This window comes from Oxyura jamaicensis, chromosome 4 (assembly GCF_011077185.1).
Source record: "Oxyura jamaicensis isolate SHBP4307 breed ruddy duck chromosome 4, BPBGC_Ojam_1.0, whole genome shotgun sequence".
Taxonomy (NCBI): Eukaryota; Metazoa; Chordata; class Aves; order Anseriformes; family Anatidae; genus Oxyura; species Oxyura jamaicensis.
The window spans coordinates 40,553,547-40,574,848 of NC_048896.1; the positions used below are offsets into that span (position 1 = coordinate 40,553,547).

A 21,302-nucleotide genomic window follows, 5' to 3' on the forward strand; every position below is an offset into this window, starting at 1 on the left:
TCATTCATCTGGTATAACATTCACGTCTACAGCTTTCGGTGATATAACAAGGTAATAGTTTTCAAGAACAAGATGATATACTACGAAAAGAAAGGAGACTGAATACATTCCTGTTGTGGTTTAACCCGGCTGGCAGCTAAACACCACACAGCCGTTCGCTCACCCTCCCCCCTCCCTCTCTGGGATGGGGGAGAGAAACGGGAAAGTGAAGCCTGTGAGTTGAGATAAAGACAGTTTATTAAGATAGAAAATAATAATGATAATAATAATAATATGTACAAACAAGTGATGCACAATGCAATTGCTCACCACCCGCTGACCGATGCCCAGCCCAACCCCGAGCAGCCGGCCCCCCACCCCGGATAGCCACCCCTATATATTGTTCAGCATGACGTCAGATGGTATGGAATACCCCTTTGGCCAGTTTGGGTCAGCTGTCTTGGGTCTGTCCCCTCCCAGCTCTTGCTGCACCCCCAGCCTGCCCGCTGGCAGGACAGAGCAAGGAGCTGAAAAGTCCTTGGCTTAGTATAAGCAGTGCTCTGCAGCAATTAAAACATCAGCATGTTATCAGCACTCTTCTCATCCTAATCCAAAACATAGCACCCTACCAGCTACTAGGAGGGAAAATAACTGTCCTAACTGAAACCAGGACAATTCCTCTTTCTTCTGAAAAAATCCTCAAAAAAGTCCTTAGTTACTGTAACCTATCTCAAGTTGTAAAACATTTTTCATTTTTATTTCCAGGAAGCAAAACAAGTTATGTCGGAACACTCAGATTTGTATTGTAGAATCTGTTCCATTGGAATTTAAGCACGACATCTACACTGTTTATTCTTGAATTACTCTGATGCTTTCAAAACTTTAATTGTACTTAACATAAGAACCTGAAATTATGACCACTCATACACAAGAGCCTAGCAATATTTTATTTATTTCCATTATAATCAAACAGGAGATGAAAAAATTAAGTTATCAATGAGTTTAACTTGTTTAAAAGGACTTCAAATACTCCTGTGTGTATGAGCTGCAACTATTAATGTAACTTCCCATCATAATTAATAGTACTATAACTGACAATCTTAAATATTTTTCTGTAGTCATCATTTAGAAAAAACATCTTTAAATTTGCCTTTCGTGAGAGAAAGTAATCGAAACTGCATTTTAACTGAAGTATTCTCATACTCCACCTGAAATAAAAATCAATGGTTTTTAAAGTGCTCAGCATGTCACACCAACAATGGACCAAAAATACGTCACCTATGCTACCTGCCTGAAAAACACTACACCAGTTTAATCATTCAGTTGTACCTGTTGAGATATAAACTGAATTTAATACAGAAATCAAGACATTACCAAAATTATTATACCTATGCACTCAGTCACTTAAAAGAAAATATTCAGTACATAAACATTTGACATTAGTTACTCCACAATAGTATTGTCGCAAAGTACTTTCGACCAAGGTCAGCAACATAATAAAAACACATAAGCCAGAATGAATATAGGTGTGGGCTACCTGAGCAAGTCGTAGCTGCTGGGGAAGCCTTGAAGCAAAAAGCTCAGCACATTACTAATTGCAGCAATAGTAGGCTGGGACAGAGACGTATCTCGAAGAGTCAAGAGCAGTCTTGGGATGAGTTGGAATTCCCTCATTAACTTAGCGTTCTTTGCTGCTTCACTGAAGGAAGGAAGGAAAGGAGGTGTCAGTTTAAAACTAGAGCTCCCTCTAAATATTACCTAATCCTGGAAGCCTCACCAGTACACTGGCATCAACGTATACCTGGACTCTGTGAGAAGTTCGATGAAGTGCTCAAATAATGACAGATGAAGCTCATAGGGTGCATGAAGCCAGACCTGAAATAAAGAATAAACAACGCTAAGTTTAGTACACAAATCCAGTTCAAGATTCAGAAATGACATTCGAGCTTCAAACAGCAAGTTATGAAAATCTTGAATAGAGTAAAACTTGTTGCCTGTGTTACTATTTACCTGGCCTGATTGCAAGCCTCTCAATTGTTCCTTCTTCAAATTCACTCATCTGTTAAACATACTAGCAGGGACTACAGAAACACATATTGGTACCCACTGATAGTCTCTATAAATTTATCACAGTAGAATGTTAGAGTTATAGACAAAAATGTTTATCACTTTCCAGAATTCTTCTATAAAGAGGTGGTACAATTCCACTGACTCCAAAGGAATTATCTGGGATTTACAGTGCTGATGTGAAATGCTGAATGGGACCAACATGACAATTCAGCTGAAGCAAAGATTCTCTTTGTGAAATTGACTATCTTCTGCCAGCACTGAACTCAAGGCCTTCCCTGATTTTTGTTTTGTGTGTTGTTTTGTTTCATCCATTTTAACCTTTACACAGAAATTTCTGCACAGCATTTTCAACAATTTAGATCTACTAGCAAAACAAACAAACAAACAAAAACAACAAAAAAACACCCCAAACTATTATTCAAAAGTAATAAAATACATCAAGTCAGAAAACTCCAAGTTATAATTTCAAATCTTAAAATTGGCTTGCTATTGAAGAAAGTATAATTAATATTTGTGTTCAGGTGTGTAAGATGGTCTGAAATGAAAGTTTCCTTGCTTTTGCTGTTCTTTAAATCTTATCTAAAATAATCAGAACAATCTTTCCTTTACCACACTTAGCATAATATTAAGAACAGCTAATTTGTCCAATTTTAATGAAATGTTTGGTCACTGCTTTCTGAATACATAAATTTTAAAAATGGGAATTATAAAAAACACAAGTCAGAAAGTGTGACTTCCTGAGGCTTCTCAAAAGTTTCTTCCTAATGAATCACAGACGTATCACTTGCATTAATGCGTATGTTCTCTCTCCTAAACTGTTCATCCAACTTAACACCTCTACCACAAATATTAGATCAGGTACATGTAATGGCTTCTATTAGACGTACATTTACTTGTGCTCATTAATAGCAAGCGCAAAGAAACTGGTGTTATTTAAAAGATTTGATTAAAAATAGTTAGTTTTTTAATACTGAATAATTAATGTTTAAACAGAGCATGAACTTATTTCTAGTTTTAATATTCTTCATCAAAAAAAAAAGAAGAAATGAGCAGTTTTCACTTCCTGATTTTTATGCTGTAATTGTAGTGCATTACCCATCTTGGCAACAGTTTTTTCAGTTGTGTTCAAGTGCTCTAAACTCTCAAAGTTAACAAGGCCATTTGATTTTGTTAACATGAAGGCTATATTAAGTGGCAGGCATTTTTTCAGAGGGAGGACACTTTAAAGACTCCAGGAGTGCTTTTACATACTCAAATGCATATATAAAAACAGTAAAATAAATAATCCTGCATTTTAGAGCCATTTGTGAAAAATGGACGTGCGTCATTAATATCTGGTACTTGGATCTATTATTTATTTGAAGCGTATGAGAATCACAAGTTTTACTCAGTCTGTGTCAGATACAGATAATGAAAAAGGGACAAACACCAAATGGTGAGATCTCTGCATTGTTTAACACCATCAAACAGCCTCTTTTACATAAGCATTTCATTCTGAGCTTGTCTACTTTCCCCAGTTTAAAACAAGAACACTTCAATATTTCAAGCTGTGCAAGCAGAATTTTAACTACCTTATTATCAACATTCCAGGAGACACAGGATGAAGTGATTCCCATGTGCTATTTTGAAAAATCTACCTGCTACTGTTACTTTCAGTGAATCTTTCACACCATAATGTATCTACTGCAGTAGAACACGCTAGTTAAAGGAAATTGCTGTGGAATAGGAAACTAAAAAACATCATCTATAACAAAAAATATGAACATGCTTGGGACCCATTAATGGCTTGTAGAAAGACTCAAGCCATTTCAATAAGAAAAATTACCAATAATCTTGCTGCTGAGCTGCTTTTCTGTATAATATATAGGATAGTAAGTTTGCAGGATAACAACCTCATCTGCTGTTGCTCAGTATTTAAGGTATGTTCTCAGTTTACTCAAGTACTCATTAGCCAGTATCATGATGACTTCTCTGTGTAGCTTCACATACCTCAAAATCACAGAGCAGATCCTGAAAGGCAATAGAGTTTGGAATAATGGAGGTCTCATGCCCACTATCAACAGTTCCCACCAAGGAAAAGGTGAGATGAAGTATGTGACTGTTCAGAAGGGATCGTTTCTTCTTTAACAGCATTGCCAGCAACTTGAACAAATAAACAGATAAGGAACTATTACCCTATTAAAATACAAGCACGTAATCTATGCATAATTAATGATGGGTGGAATGGCTACATCCCTTTTAAGAAGGCCCATATATTACCTCTGATGCTTGAAATTTTTGGTGAAAAAGCTTGAAAATGGCATTACAGTTGATTAGAACAAGAGTGTACCCAGGATCCCCTCTGGCTCATGAGAGAGTTTGTTCTAAACTGCAGATGGTATCTAGGCCCTGATAGTTAGGCACATGTACCTCTCATCTCTCTGGTAGTTCCCCACAGCTTAAGGCAGCACGTGATATGTGCTTACATGTGTGTTCCTGGAAAGCAAGACACATGCGGATACAGCAGTCTTCAATAGACTGGTCTGCACCCCTGGAGTACCATAAATACAAATAAGAGGTACTCTGTCACTGAAGAAAAGTATCCATCGCTAGATAGATCTGAATAACCCCAACTTTCTGTCCCATTAAATGACACATTAGAAAAACAAAACAGAAGAAAACTCAGATCCTTGCTACTCATCAAAGCCAAGGGCATGAGCTGAATGCTGGCTTGCTCAGCTCAGCTTCACCATCTGCTTCGAAACAACAAGTAAAAACACACAGATTTTCCATGACTCTTTCCCAAACTGTGCTATTTCCTGAGGTCAACAGAAGCAGAATATAAGTTGTGTGATGATCCACAGATCGTTTATCGTGCAAGAAACACTGTCTAGATTTTTTTGTTCAAAGTTAAGGTCCACAACAGGCTAAACGGAATATTAAGTTTCAACATAAGTAGCCATTAGCATTACAAGTTCTGTAAATATGCTGCCTAAACCACATGCCAAATTTTCAGTTTCAATAAAGTCATCTTCATGAGAAACAAAGTTCATTGGTCATGTGAACACCTTTTTCAAGTCAGTCGAATAATCCTTTTGCATAACTGATTGTACTTTCTCCACCCCAACGGAGATTTAACAAGTGTTAAGTTGGCATGAGAACACCACCACTAATTATGAAGTCTATGCAATCTCCTCAAAATAACAATTCTAGGAGTCTGCTTGTTTGGTTTCCTTGATGTGTCCAAATCCTTCTCTCTTGCTGGCAGACCACTGAGACAGAAGCTCCAGAGGCTTGGAGTTGTGGACTCACATTAATAGGGTAGTACCATTAAGTTGTGCTCTTCCTTGCTATTAATGAAGAGTCAGATTAAGCAGACCAGTTCAATAGACACAGCTGCCTAGAAAAACTTTCCACCTTGTTCCTTGAAAGCTATCCTAAATAACTCATCTATGTTCTGAGCTAAGAGCTCAGAAAACTTAAGAGCAGAAACTCAAGTTACGATAACACAAAGAATTTCAATGGGACTTGAGAGTACAGACACTGAAATTCAATTAGCCCTGTCTGTTTAAAGACATTTATTACATACCTGATAACCTCTGATTCTTTCCATTTCTTTGCTGGCTAGCGGATTGCTTTTTACCACGCAGACTAAGGCCTTCACAGCTGCATACAATCCTTCTACATCTGAAGCCATGGCTACAAGTCCTAAAATAGCAGCAGCTCCACCAATGTACTGCAGTATAGTGGCAACAGGCTTGGGGACAAATGTTCTTACTCCTGAGCACAGGCAGTGAAAATAAAGTAATTAAAATCAAGTCTTATTCTTGTAGAAATTAATTGGGAGTTCATGCAAGTAATTTGCAGTCTACCCCGCTTGATTTATTAAAACAATACCACTATGTGTATTATGACAGCTCAGAAGAAGAGGTGATGGAAATTTTGCATTGGAGAATAATTTATGAACTAAAAACAATTAAGTGCATTTCCACAACAGTACTTACATAAACAGAAACAAGCATCCCGTATCAGTAAAAAGAAAAAAGGTGAATGGTATGTCAATAAAGTATAAAAATGTAAAATCAGTTTAACAATGTACCATAAAAGCCACATTGATCATTTACATGATTCATCTTCTGGTACTAAGTTTTTATTGACAAGTACTTAATGATGTTTAAACCTAATAATTCTCAAATATTCAACTCACCCAAATACCCTATCAAAGCTGCACCAATGGAACGTGCAGGTCCGTTCAAGTGCCCTGCTGAGTTATGTACCAGCTTCACCGGTGTGGCATTTTCATGAGAAGAAATTGCCAGCTTTAAGGAATAAGAAAAAAAGGAGGATGAAAGGAAGATTTTTTTCCTGTATGAGCCCGAACTCAACCTATTTTCCTCCTGTGATAGAGTAACGTAGAGTGAATAACACAAAATAAAATTAAACTACGTTGTAGTCATTAGTACATCTTCTACAGTGAAACCTGCAATCTCCAAAGTTTAAGGATGATTAATCTAATTTCAAAAAAAATCCCAACAGATGGTCCCTCACTTAGACGAAAAATATAAACCAATACACAGATTTCCAAAACTGAATCACAGTCAAAAGACTAAGCTATCAGTTTTGTTCAACTGCAACTGTAGTTCAATAAGTATTGTTCAATTATATCATCTTGGTAACTGCTATCTACAATAAAAAGATGTAACACCTCCAAAAGAAAAACAAGCTACATCACTACTAGTAATTTGAAGAACAGGAATACATCTACAATCTCATCACTCCCCCCACCCTTCTTTTTAAAAATTCAAGTCATCGTAGGCAACTCTGGCAAGTACATCATTTTTCCTAGTTTCTACGAGTAAACTGACTTGAAAAAAGTCATACACCAACCAACTCATTTTCCAACGTACCTGTTTAGCAATGGCTTTACTATCCAACTTGTTGTAAACTTTCCGTATTTTTGCAACTGTAAATGAAGAAACCGAGAGAGCATAGAGACCAAAAGAGACCTTCTCTTCTGGTACTAAAGATACCGGAGATGGGTTGTTTCCCTCACATTTGGAATCTTTGCCTTAAAGACAGAATAAAAACTCATTTTAAAAGAAGGCACTGATTTTATTTTCAGTTTTAACAGTAAAATTTGGAAGTTACATTTCAGAACAGGCACAGAAGAGAGCTTTTATAGACATCTGAGATTTGATACTGCTTTTGTGTATTTGTTCACCACAGGCAAAACTAACTTGATGGTGTTCAAGTCTACTGATGGCATACAAGTCTGCTATTAAAGTTAAAAGATAACATAAAACAAACATTTCCTTTCAATAAGGTCTTCTATATTAACACTTAATGGCAACTGGCAGCTTGTGGCTTGGACAAGCAACAAAAGACACGGCTCTTCCTCATCTGAATTTTTGGCAACATTACTGCTATTCTCAGTTAGTGTCCAGCCTAAGGACTGTTCACTTTCACTTCCACCTGAAGAACGGTAAAGGGACTACTCAATAAACATGATATTATTTGGTCCATCTGCATCTGTGCATGTGACAACAGGCTTTATACAATGACTTGCTAAGCAAACCGCATATACAAAATGGTACAAGAGATACAAGAGTGAATAAAGATCAAAAGGATCAGGCACTGCAAAGAGGTATAACCCTATCTTTTTTATTTTCTTTCCCTTTTTTTTAAAAAAAAAAAAAATCTGCCTGTGGTGCAATTGCCTAAAATAACTAGGAAAATAAAACTAGCATTCACATTTTAAAGAAAATGTACAGCATTGAAGAGGCTTTCAGGGTAGGGTGTAGCTGCATGACCCGAGCGTTCCCAAGGTTTCCAACCTTTGATGCTATCACACTGGGGGAACTTGGTGTGCTGGCTCTAAGGAACAGTAGGAAGCGTAGAGTGGAGTGGAGACACCACAGCTAGGATCTGTGACCAGGTGGGGACTTGATTGTTCTTGTGCACACCAAGACCGATAAGCCACACTTTTTGCTACCCTGAGCCAATGACCTGTCATGTTTTGACAAATGCTGTACTGTAGTGTACTTTTGCTCTTTATAATATCATTATAATACCAAAACACACCTCCATCCCAAAAGCTACCTGCCTCCAAGGTGCGACCATCCCACACTGAGCATGCGCTCTGAATTTCTCAGAGCCTATACTTTTAAACAGAGACAGGAAAACTTTTCACCAGTCATAACTAAGATATGCTTGACTAGAGTCATTCAAGCTCCACCTAAAAGACAGAAAATAATATAAATTGGCCTAAGAGAGAGGGGATGTTGGGGAAGATACCATCACGAGGGAATACACCATCCCGAGAACCTCCTGACTCCTGGGATCAATCGATGGGTTGAGCCTCTCCCCCCATTGGGACGTCTTTCGGGTTATACTGTGTGTCTCTGCAGAAGCTTAGAAATCTCTATAGAGTCTTTATGCCTTTTAACGCATTAATTTCCAGGCTGCAGAACTGTGTATTTCATGCATGCTAGCTTGCTTTTGCAGACAGTAAATTATTGCCGGCAATCCAAAGAACCTGTGTACCTGTTGCTGTAATAAATTGCACTTGATTGCATTGCTCCTAGCCCTGATAGTTCTCATTGAACACGACTAGAGTAAGGGCAGTTATACGTTATTGGTGAATCTGTGACCATGATAGTTCAGTGCTAAGGGCAGTTATACGTGGTTGGTGAATCTGTGATTGTGACAGTTCAGTGCCCTGAATCCAACCAGACCCGTAACGGTTAATCAGCTACACTCCTTAACACGACACTGCTGCTCCCAGACTGAAGGCTTCTTCTGAAGCATTGCAAATACTACAAGCAACGATGGTCTACAACACTTAGTGCATGTGCGTGTGACATAGCACCAGAAAGCTTCACAAAGAGATTTGCTTCTACATCATCATTACAAGTCAAAAGGTGTCCCCAGCACCAGTGAAATATATTAACAAAATTGAAAAAGCATGAAGTTTCCTCACCTAACACCAAAATAAGTGACAAAGATGGGGATCTACATAATTTGTTCACTACGGATCACATCTCTGTAAAGCCTCACTTGAGCGAATTTCAGAAGTCTCAGTTTCCCCTGAAATGAAATCCTAATAAAATCTTCTGCTCACAGGGATGCCCTGAGAACATTGCTGTATTTCAGCAAACAAATAAAGTAATATGTTCTCCTGAACTACCTGCTCTTTGAGGGCTCTTTACAAAGCCAGAAGAGTATTAGCTTTTTCACTTTAGTTTAAACACAAAAGAAATTCTCAGAAGATGGCAATCTTGCTTAATGAAATAAGGGACAGAACTTTTGAAACAAGTACAGCACAGGCAACTCAGAAGTCAGATATAATTTCCCTGGATAGGGGTCAGGGAGTAGAATGTGGCCCTCACAATCCACGAGCAAATGATTGGTGACCTGCTACAGCACTTGGATGTATGCAAGTCAATGGGGCCGGATGGGATCCACCCGAGGACACTGAGAGATCTGGCAGAAGAGCTGACCAAGCCACTTTCCATCATTTGTCAGCAGTCCTGGCTATCAGGGGAGGTCCCAGTCAACTGGCAGCTAGCAAATGTGACACCCATCTACAAGAAGGGCCGGAGGGTGGACCTGGGAAACTGTAGGCCTGTCAGTCTGACTTTGGTGCCAGGGAAGCTCATGGAGCAGATTATCTTGAGTGTCATCATGCAGCACTTGCAGGGCAACCAGGTGATCAGGCCCAGTCAGCATGGGTTTATGAAAGGCAGGTCCTGCTTGACAAACCTGATCTCCTATGACAAAGTGACGCGCTGAGTGGATGAGGGAAAGGCTGTGGATGTGGTCTACCTTGACTTCAGTAAGGCATTTGACACCGTTTCCCACAGCATTCTCCTCAAGAAACTGGCTGCTCATGGCTTGGACTGGCATACGCTTCATTGGGCTAAAAACTGGCTGGGTAGCCAGGCCCAGAGAGTCATAGTGAATGGAGATAAATCCAGCTGGAGGCCGGTCACTACTGGTGTCCCCCAGGGCTCAGTACTACCAGTACTAGGGCCAGTTCTCTTCAATATCTTTATCAATGATCTGGATGAGGGGATTGAGTGCACCCTCAGCAAGTTTGCAGGCAACAGACACCAAGTTAGGTGCGTGTGTCGATCTGCTTGAGGGTAGGAAGGCTCTGCAGGAGGATCTGGATAGGCTGGACCAATGGGCTGAGGCCAACGGTATGAAGTTGAGCAAGGCCAAGTGCCGGATCCTGCACTTGGGGCACAACAACCCCAAGCAGCGCTACAGGCTGGGAGATGAATGGTTAGAAAGCTGCCTGGCAGAGAAGGACCTGGGAGTAGTGGTTGATAGTCGGCTGAATATGAGCCATCAGTGTGCTCAGGTGGCCAAGAAGGCCAACAGCATCCTGGCTTGCATAAGAAACAGCGTGGCCAGCAGGACTAGAGAAGTGCTTGTCCCCCTCGGCTCTGGTGAGGCCACACCTTGAGTACTGTGTTCAGTTTTGGGCCCCTCACTACAGGAAGGACATGGAGGTGCTGGAGTGCGTCCAGAGAAGGGCAACAAAGCTGCTGAGGGGTCTGGAGAAGAAGTCTTATGAAGAGCAGCTGAGGGAACTGGGGTTGTTTAGCCAGGAGAAGAGAAGGCTCAGGGGTGACCTTATCACTCTCTATACAGGTACCTGAAAGGAGGCTACCGGTACCTTAAAGGAGGCTCCTTTGGTCTATTCTCCCACTTGCTCAGTGCTAGGACAAGGGGGAATGGGCTAAAGTTGTGCCAGGGAAGATTGAGGTTGGATATTAGGGAAAACCCCTCCCAAAGGGTTGTTAGGCATTGGAATAGGCTGCCCAGGAAAGTGGTTGAGTCACCATCCCTGGAGGTCTTTAAAAGATGTTTAGATGTAGAGCTTAGTGATATGGTTTGCTAGTTACAACTTACACAGATCCAATGTGCATTCCAGGAGAAATAGTAAATGAGTAGCAGATAAGTAAACCCAGATTTACTTGCTAGGTTTGACTAGCTGACAAAAAAGCCAGCACAAGACACAAATCTGCACCCGACATAATGCCATTCCCCACACTTTCTGAGTCAGGATGTGCAAAGAGAACCAACTACTTGTCCTAGATACTTTGGTCTTTCACTGCCTCAACACTATCTATACTTGCAGTTTTTTTCCATCACCACTCTGAGGAAAACATTCACCATGAAAGCTACAACTGTGTGTTCTCTTGACATACTTTGTTTCTCAGCACTCTGCACTCACTGCTTCCTTCCTTGAGTTGGTGATGGTTTCTCACAGAAAGAGCTAGAAAGCATAGAGGTGCTCACAGGGAAACACAGCCCAAGAACAAGACAAATTGATATGTTCCGCTTTTCTATGTCTCCATTAAAGGTCTAGTGGTAGCTACATAAAGCAATGAATGTCTGTATATACATAAAGCAATGAATGTATACCGATATTGGTGAGAAGAAAATGTAAACTGCACAGAAAGACAGGGAACACTACAGAACAGGAAAATCTTGCTTGTGGCATCTTACCAGAGCCATTCAACAATCCATTGCCCCAGTTGCACATTTCCATACCTATTTGCATTACAATTCCTTACGTTTCAAACAAGAATACTTCTAAATTGTAATGAAATCACCCAGAATTTTTCCCAATACATAATTTAAGACTATCTGCTGCACCATAATCCCTCCTGTTTCTTTTTTTCCCCTTGTCCCTCAGTTGACTGATCTAGGCCCTACAAACAATTCTATTTCAAGACAGCTGTGTTTAAAGCACAGAACAAATGGCAGATTTGTAAATAAGCGTGAGTGGTATCAATAAAAACTGACAAGTTCAAATGCCTTTCCAATTTCACTTTCTACAGATAAATACAATATACAGCATGAATAATAACAGAGTTTAAAGTTTTCTGACTAGTTTAAAACCCAAGTGAGGAATACCAGCACTTCTATCATACCTCAGTATCAGAACCACCAGAAAAGTATGTTACAATGGTAATTTGGATTTATATCATCCCCCTCAACAACAGCTAATCTTTTGCACACGAACAGTTTTGCCTCTCTGCTACTCTCTGCCTCTCTTTTTTCTCCCTTCTTCTGTCAATATGCATGCAAAAGACTCAACTAAGTTGGATCAAGTTACAAGTTACCATTGGAATTGTACTTACACGGTACATATACTGCCTGAAAGCTTCCAACATAATTTGGTCCAAGCTCATAAATGGTGCTAACACCTTGGACAGGCAAAACTTCCTCCAGGAAGTGTGTAGGGCCCAAACGCCACACCAACGAAGAGAGCTGGCGCTGTGCGGGTGGTGTGCCAATATAGGCATAGACAGTGCTGACTACAGGAGGATTAGCAGAACCAGAGCCACTAGGACTACTGTGAATATAGTGGAGCTGTAAGGGATAAAAATACAGAAAATCTTAGTGAAGTTACTGAGAGCGCCAGGGTACCATCAGAAGAAAGCAGATAGATTAGAAATTTAGGCAAACAATTTGCAAACCAAGGACATACAAATGATTGGTATGTAATGCATAGTAGCCTGACACCATATGGTAAAAGTTAGTGAAGAGCATTATCCAGAAGGTAAATGCAAAGATCAGAAGTTAAGTGGCTTTCAAATATGAAGGTGTGTATAGAAATACCAGATGAGAATGTCTGAATTCTATGCTTAAAAATGCTGAACAATGAGGCTGCATCATGCTTCTAAAACCATGGTCCTTTCTGACTGTCACTGTTGTGGTTTCTTTTTTTTTTTTTTTGAAAACCAATGCTACTACCTCAAAACCTAGTGTCCTTTCCCCCTCCTTCAGCTTGTGAAAATATGCCTCAGACTGTTAATTAACGTTGTTTTGTTCTCAGGTGGACACATGATGAATTCAAATCAATACGATTGTCAGACAGCAGTTACAAATGTATGGATAAAATGTATGTATGGATAAGATGCTGGCATATATATAATGGCAGCAAGAATTGTACGGGCATTTTCTATCTGCTGTGTTAAAATTCTATTACCAGCTATTGAATGTAGTCATATAGAACCAGATATAATTAGCATATTATAGCAAGTAGCCTAACAAGTTAATATAATGCTCTATTGAACAATTAATACAATGCTATATTGAGGTATACTAAAAGGCAAAATTTGCAAGGCAAAGTATCATTCCATGTAAAGCAGCATGATATGGTAACTAATTTGCACCCCATCACAGGATTAGCTTACTCCCTCCATAGTGCCTAGGCCACGTGCCAAATGCTCTTTTTGTTATCAGTTACAGGTCACAAATACAGAGCGTCTAGTGGAGAGGACCAGTGCTATTCCATGATTTCTGGATGTGGCCTCCTAGTTTGTTCCAGCTAATAACGAAACATTGACCTGTCCAACTATATTTCATCCACAGTCAACTAGTAACAACATTAAACAACTCAGTGGTAATCACTTGACCAAGGACATGCTATTTCTGGGGTTGCAAGGTGGTTGGGAAAGGAACAACAAGGAGAAATTTTAAAATGTATACTTCGTAATCTCCCCCTCACTTGAAAGCTATGTATCTACTAGGTGGTCCTGGAATATGTCCTTTTTAGCTTTTTGTTGTTGTTCTAACCTAGTCGTCAGCATAGCTATGCCACACTTGCTTCACATGCAATGCACCATGCCTGCTTCCCCTGAGCACTGCATTGCTCATCCAGTATCAAGTGTTCATTAAGTTCCCCTGTTAACAGGACTAGGGCTGGGTCAAAGCTGTGTAGCAAACAAAGATTTCTTTTTGCAAGGGTCCTCTTGTTTTGTACACAAATATATATGCACAGAGACAAGATCACTCCAACCAGTAAAAATGATAATGTCAGATTTATTTTACCTTAACAGTGTTAATAAGCTGTCCATCAATGTAGAGTGCAGCTGTGCTGTTCTTTAGCATGCCTTTACTCATGACAAGAAGTAGGTGATGCCACTGGCCTTCTGCAATGAGCTCACCGCAGCGAAAACGGGCACAACAAGGAAGAATTTCGTAAAATGATGATTCTTCACTGAAGTCATCAACTAAAGGGAAAGTACCACTTAGTGAGCAACAGCAGAAACGTCATTAGTCTGTTTTAAGGTTTTTATGTCATCAGACTTAATTCAAAAAAATTAAGTGACATGTTAAAGCCAAAATTTATTAAAGTACACATAACAAAGTCACAAAAATACAATTAAAATCATATGAATTGATACAATTAACAAGATAGGAATAATCTTTTAAATATTGCCTTTAACATTTCAAACACAAGAACTAAAATAATTAATTTTTGAAAAAACATTCAGAGAACCTTATCACAGTTCAACAGGATGAACTTCTGCAAATACTTGCATATAAGCCGACAAGTATAGTTTTGCTGGTATCAACAGCATGTTTTTTGCTGGTTCTGTTGTGTTTGTTTGTTTTTTTCCTCCTATATTTTCTCCAATAAAATTCTCAGGATACTTCTATACTTTTGACAATTACATTTTACTTCTCCCTTTCTACCTTCCCATTGAAATTCTACATGTAATTCCTTTACTTATGTTTTTACTTTCTAATGCTACCATTTAAGTCACAATAAGATGTTTCATCCCCTTTTTAGAGAAAAAAATACAGAAGTAGTTTGTGGGAGATAATATGTCACTCTAAACTTTCAAAGCTATTGTTCACCTAACTCACATTGTAGAGAGAAAGACAGAAAGATACCTATACTTTTTGTACTTCCTCTTCACATATTTCCCTGCTCCACCATGGCTTGCTCCACGTGTTCCTCTCCAGGGACTGCAGAGGAACCTGTGCTCTGGACCCTGGAGCATCCTCCTGCTCCAACCTTAGTGTCTGCAGGGCTGTTTCTCAACATTACTTTTCCTTACCCCTCACTCCATACAGTCTTTTGCCTTTTTTTACATGTGTTTTCTGGGAGGTGCCATCAGCCTGGCTAATTTGATCAGCTGTCCTGCAGTGGGGACACCATGGAGGCAGCTGTGACCCTATACGGCTGGCATGGGGCAGCCCTGGCCTCTTCCCACAGAGGCCACACCCTGGACTTTGCTTAACAGTCCCATCAGGGGTGCCTGGGCCATAGAGCAGCTGACCTGAGGCAAGCAGCTCCTGCTGTGGGGCAAGGTAATGTGCACCCACCACTCCGTCAGCTCAATCACCTACCTGTGCACCGACAGCAGGATGGGTCAGAGAGGTATGCTTGCCTTTTGGCCAGAGGAGCCCATTCCCAGTGTCCCAGCAGGGGCTACATATCCCACGTTACTGACCACCCATCACTAACTATTCACCTGCTGATACTCTTCACTATTTCCCATGTCTTTCTTCACTAATGGCTGTTGAACTGCCTTCTTCTGAATATTTCAACACACTTCAGTTCTCCATACACAATTTTTAAATTTCTCTAAAACGCATCCTTTGATTTCACAGCAGAAGACATGATTAATTTGCAGCACTCAGGTGCATTATTTTCTCCATTACAAACCAGAATAACCCACACTCTACTTGAAAGCCAAAAAAAAAAGAAAGAGCCAAAGCTTGAAATTTCTACGCTAGCGAACAGAAAAAAAAAATAAAATAAAATAAAAATAAAAAGAAAAAAAAAAGAAAAAGAAAGCAGGAGTTCTTCAGATCTCTCTTCATTCTTTCACATTGAAGGAAAAGAATCCACTAATCCTCTTACTTCAGTAATAGAGCATACCGGGAGGACACTTGTTTCCTTATAAATAGCACAAGGAAAATTATAAGAGCAGAGTACTTAGAACTAACTTTCAGATACAAAGATAATCTTTCCTCAATTTATTTTTCTTCAGCCAAACATCTTCAAGTGTGATTGTTTTTGTTCACAAAAAAAATCCTTAAAATGCTCGCTTTATTCTCACAACAGACTGCCACCACTTTTGATGCCACATGCGGGTGGGCCTGTTACATCAGTTCTTCAGGTAGTGACCGTCTCAGAACCTGACAGTATATCACCAGCTACTACTAACTGTGACAGGGCAGCAGCCCACCACAACATAGTACCCCTTTCAATTAAAAACGAGTCTCTGTAGTCAGAGACCTTCAGATCTTCTATGACAAAGGCTCTTCAAACCCAATCTTTTCATGAGCTGGCATATGGGCTTACAAACTAAAAACATACAATTTACTGCTCCAATGCAGGCTAAAGCAAGTAATATGAACGTAAAACTATTTAATTATTTCTTTTAAAAATTTGTTCTTTTTTTTTTCTGAGAAAGAAAAGCTATTGCTATCTTGTTAATGTATAGTTTTAATTATTCCCTTGTAAAATGGGTCTTCAGCTCAAGTTTAAGGTTTCGAGCAATGACTTAGAGCTTCTACTTAGAAGAGAAGGAGAAATAATGTCAATGTCCATTGATCATGACAGGAATATTCTATAACAGCCTGCTTAGGTTTTTGGACAAATTACAGTTGTCAAGAAAAATCTTTATTACTATTACTCAAAAGGAAAGATCAGATGAAGTGTATTGGTCTGGTAAAGAGTTAAGCCTAAAACGCACAGGAGGCTTTTCCTCTCCCCTCGGCTCCTCCACAGTCATGACCTGTCAAAACTGACCACTTGGTTTGGGAGGTCCGAAGAAGTAAAAGGCAGGACAAAGGAGATGGCTGAACCTGAAGCCCCTGATCACACTTGATAGCTCTCCCTAGCAAATTCAGTGGCCTCACCAGCTTTGCTTAGCTCTTCATAGCACTTCATGTAATTTCAGTCCATCTCAGATGCCAACTGAACCTACCAAGTCTTTCTGCAAACTGATCACAGCACTAAAACTTAAAGCAAATGACCAATTGCCTTTAAAAAGCTGGCCCGTGAAGCTAGTCAAGCTGCAAGTTCTATCACACACGATTTCTACACACTAGACTTTGATTTAGTCTAGAAATCAATCAATCTTGACAACATTATTTTGTCAAGATTAACATGACACGACACAACTCTTACCATAATTCTGAAGTAATTCTTCTTTAGTTGAAACAATTAGTGATCGGTCTTTTGCTGAGAGGACAATGGCAAGGCACACATAATGCTGCTCCGAGGAATTTGCACGCCGCACTACAGTAAGAAGTCTGACAGGATGGTTATTAGGAGGCGTACTAAAATGTTCAATGCAAAACCAAGTTGAGTAGCTTAAACCAGATGGCGGTGGAAAAAATCGTTCACCTAAGAACAAAAAGGAAAACTCATTATTTAGTTGGAGTAGCTAATACTAAGGACACCTATGTGTTCCTAATCCTTTTTTCCACAACAAACAGTTCAGTCCCTCAGTCGATACCAGTTACAACTTCTCAAGTTTTTTCCTTTGCGGAATTCAGTGTTACTTCTTTCTTTTTCTGACTGAAGCCTGGACAAAAAAAAAAAATCACATCAAGCTCACTCAGAGAGGTTTCTTTCAAAATGAAGTAAATCAAGAATTGCATAGTATTCCCACCTACTCTAAAAACAAAAATCAAGTCTAAAGCTGCACTTGTTCAGAGCACCCAAGTTTCAGTTTCCTAGACAAAAAAAAAGGGGGGGGGAAATAGGTCAGACCCTAAGAGAGGGTTAATATCATGATGAGATAAGTGTGACTCAGTTAGACCCACCCAGCATTCCTTGATGAACATCTCTCTCCCACATCCACCTGACCCCTTTTTGTTTCTAGGGGAGCTCCCACAGATCAAAGAACTCATAGAGATCAATTACTGTTTAACACTAATTCCACCTTACTGCAGTGAAACTTTAGCTTTGTTTTTAATACTTAACTGATCATGTTCAGTTAGCGCCACAGCATACCATAATGAATGTAACTACATCTGTAATAAATTCAGTAAAGAATTCAGCAGAACTAAGCCACAGGAACAGCATTACAACCCATCCCATGTTTCTTCTGCTCTGACCACTTAAACACTGTACCTCAACTTGTTTTTAACACATCCAGATTCTTTACACACAAGCTCATGAAAACATGAGAGCAAAAAGCAGAGAACTGGCCACATACTCCTCTTTCTAACAATCCGACCTTCTGCTCAAAGCCTTGTATTTTCAAGTCATCATACATTTGTATTTTATATTGCTTTTCATTCACTCAAGGGCAAAAATTGACAGCAACAGAAACATCAAGATACACAAAGGTCTCAACTATTAATGTGCAACATTCAACACTGTAACATCACTTCTTGTCTTATAAAGAAATAAAATAGAACTAAACATCATCAGATAGAAAATAATGCTAACAGTAAGAAGACTTGAATACTTACCAGTTCCAATACCACTGACAACTGCACCATCAATAAGTCCTGTTGTGACAGCATTATTGGTAGGTGCATTATGGGGAGCCAAACTTGGCAAGAACAGGCAGCTGTTAAATACAAGATGCGCAACAAACTAGAGTTTATCAAAGTCAGTATAACCAGAATTTAATACAAACAAAATACAGCCTAGAAAAATATACTATAAGCATATTATCACTATCAGCCTACCCGTGGTCAAGTGAACTGCCATGGGAATCATCACTTTGTTGACATATACCCTCAAGTCCATTGTTCTGGTCATAGCTATGCTCATCTTGATTACAGTTCTCATCATACACTTGTTCCTTCATCCCTGAAGATGTCATTTACAGGGGAAAATCCCCTACCATCACTGCTATTACAAGCATTGCAGGGGTCCATCAAACAACTGTTGACTCTGTTGAGTTCATGAACCACCCTGGGCACTTGAAAACAGACCAAAATATGTTTACATCTTTTGATTGACTAGGGCATCCTTCATAAGTGATCCAGTGAAATTACAAGGGGTAACAGGTGCCTTATGTGGGTTACATCTGGGTGTGTAAGCAGCAGCTACAAATCTTCCAGAGCAATCACAGTGACAATTAATTTTGCAAGCCTAATTCAATTTCTTCTTCAGAGAAAAAGTTTCTCTCTTTTCGAGCAAATAGAGCAGAGCTTTGACCAGCATTTGTTTTCAAACAGTCAGTCCCTAACTACACCAGGTATGAAGTTGGTTGCAAAATGTATATGCTCCACTACACAAAGCTCCAAAAGGAAGGCAGAGCACTGGAGTCCCAAAATACCCAGGCTAGTCTATACTCTCACACCAGTCGTCCATAATAAACTGGAACTTCAGCACTCGGAAGCAACTAGTTCTCTCAAAGGCCATATCAGAACAGAAAAAGACACAAGAAAGAGAGTAACTTAAATACTAGGTCTGGTAAGAAAATGACAACAGAAATAATTCTGTCAGATGGTGCTGCTGCTGGTTCTATGAAACTGTAGAACAGCCCTGGAAAACAGACAATTTCTACATTTTCCCAGAATTATAATAAAAACAGGCTAAAGTGAAAAAGTTGAGGAACTGCTCTTCTCATATTAGAATTTGTTGTGCCTTTGGGCTTCACACCATCTTTCATTATTGTTTGTTTGTACAACTAAAAACATCTTTCACTAAAATATTCTAGTCAAGATGATTTCTCTTTTAACCAAGCTTCTGAGCAATTCAGTACAATTACTTATCATTCAGGATTTCATCCTCAGTCATCTGACTTGAGTGCACCTGACAACACTGAACACTGAACTCTTTGAGATACTGTTTTTCCAACTCAACTTCTGCTCCTCTGTGGATCAGGTCACAAGAAGTTAAGGAATACCTGTTTTCTCATAATCTCAGCCTGAATTTCAACAGCAGTTCTGGAGATATTTAGTGCTTAGCATGGGACAAAATTACGATTTTCATTTTTTTTATTCTATGCCATTTTGGAAAATATTTGGCTTAAATATATTCTGACAAAGGTGTGATGTTTTAATGTTCTGAACAGTTGAGTTAAATCATGGTAGAAAAAGCAAGACATTGGTGACACCAGGTGCTACAATATAGGAGTTAATAAGTGTTATATTCAGGCTATACCTCCAGTTAATTAACATTTTTTTCCAGTTACTGGGACTCAACATAATTCCTGCTTAACGTATCTATTTGCTTTTCCTGCTTCCTCATTTCCAAGTTCTTCAGCAATTTTAAGCAGATTTCAGAGCACCTGGGCCATTCAGACATTGGATGGAAATTCTAGCAGCTACTGTGTGCAAGGGTATGTTATCATCCCTTTGTTATAAAAGGCGCACAAAATCTAGATCCAAGAGGGTACTATCAACATTTACATATATATAGGCTTATACTTGCACACATGGCAAGCAATTATTGGCTTGAAGTCATTAATGAAAGAATGGAAGTTTATGCATCATGAAGTATTCCTGTCTTTCTTCAAAGAATCATTTTGTTTCCAGTTTGAGAATAATTGAGAATAGTCCCTAAAAAATTACCATGAAAGAAGAAGGTAATGAAACATGGGACTGTGCCCTCTGCTCCTTGAGAGGCATGTGTTACCTTACCCGAATCCCTCAAGAGAGGTGTCGAATTCGATGAAGGCAGGAGTAAGGGATGATCCATGAAGCCTGATGTCGTGTGGGGTTGTCATGGACACCAGGCACTTGACTCTCGTCAGGGGCACTGTGCTACCTTCTGCTGGCTTGAGCAGGCTCTTGCTTATCCGATAGTGGCTGTCTTCATGTAAACTGAAGACACTGTCCGAACCCAGACCTTCCATCGAGGTAACCATGCTATCTACCGTAAGAAGCCAAGAAACAAAACGTTGCAAAAAAGGAGGCATTCACAGGCCATTGACTGGGACTGTTCAGGAACTGCTTCCAGTGCAATGGCTGAACAATTGATGTAAGTCAACTGGTTCAGCCTCTTGGTTAGGAGACTGGGAGTTGGGAAGCACTGATCGTGTTATGAAAACATTCAGCTGACACCAAGAGAGGAACATCTCATGCGCAGGACAGCACAGCAAGTCAATGGTAATGCCAGAAACATAGCCAACAACCCTCATTACATCACACCGGAAAGTACTCCTTCTGTGGGTCTTGGAAACATTCCTGTTACATGGCCTAACAAACAGGAAAACCTCTGCCTTGTGTTTGTCAGATGTAGCAGCTCTAAGCGCAGAGTATCGGAGCTCAGAATAAGCAGGCAGGCTCAAAAAGCTCTGCCTCGTAATTTGACACGGTAACTGCCAGTATATCCAGAAAGCTAGCTTTGCCTTCCCTCCCCTGGGTTAGTAACTTTTCCAGCTCACACTTTCAGTTTTCACCATTTACTCCTCCCCTGTGCTCTAATAATACCCTGCTAAACATAAATACAGAAACGCAGGGCTGACATAGAGACAAACCGAATCTCTCCTTTTCTCGTCTCTTTTTCAATATACCTAACCTGATGACATCACACACAC

The 21,302-nt window shown here is 39.7% G+C and overlaps 1 protein-coding gene across 6 annotated transcripts in view; it reads right to left on the bottom strand.

Annotated features, from left to right (window-relative positions):
- WDFY3 (WD repeat and FYVE domain containing 3) overlaps positions 1-21,302 on the bottom strand; it is a 134,803-nt gene that overhangs the window by 52,333 nt on the left and 61,168 nt on the right. For all 6 annotated transcript variants that reach the window (XM_035326042.1, XM_035326039.1, XM_035326041.1 and 3 more), the window contains 11 exons: positions 20,404-20,635; positions 18,277-18,377; positions 16,982-17,200; positions 13,882-14,063; positions 12,186-12,417; positions 6,936-7,096; positions 6,236-6,347; positions 5,618-5,808; positions 4,039-4,191; positions 1,781-1,854; positions 1,517-1,678 (listed from right to left, as the gene is read on the bottom strand). In XM_035326042.1, coding sequence (XP_035181933.1) covers positions 1,517-1,678; positions 1,781-1,854; positions 4,039-4,191; positions 5,618-5,808; positions 6,236-6,347; positions 6,936-7,096; positions 12,186-12,417; positions 13,882-14,063; positions 16,982-17,200; positions 18,277-18,377; positions 20,404-20,635 — 1,819 coding nt within the window. The remainder of the gene's footprint in view (positions 1-1,516; positions 1,679-1,780; positions 1,855-4,038; positions 4,192-5,617; positions 5,809-6,235; positions 6,348-6,935; positions 7,097-12,185; positions 12,418-13,881; positions 14,064-16,981; positions 17,201-18,276; positions 18,378-20,403; positions 20,636-21,302) is intronic.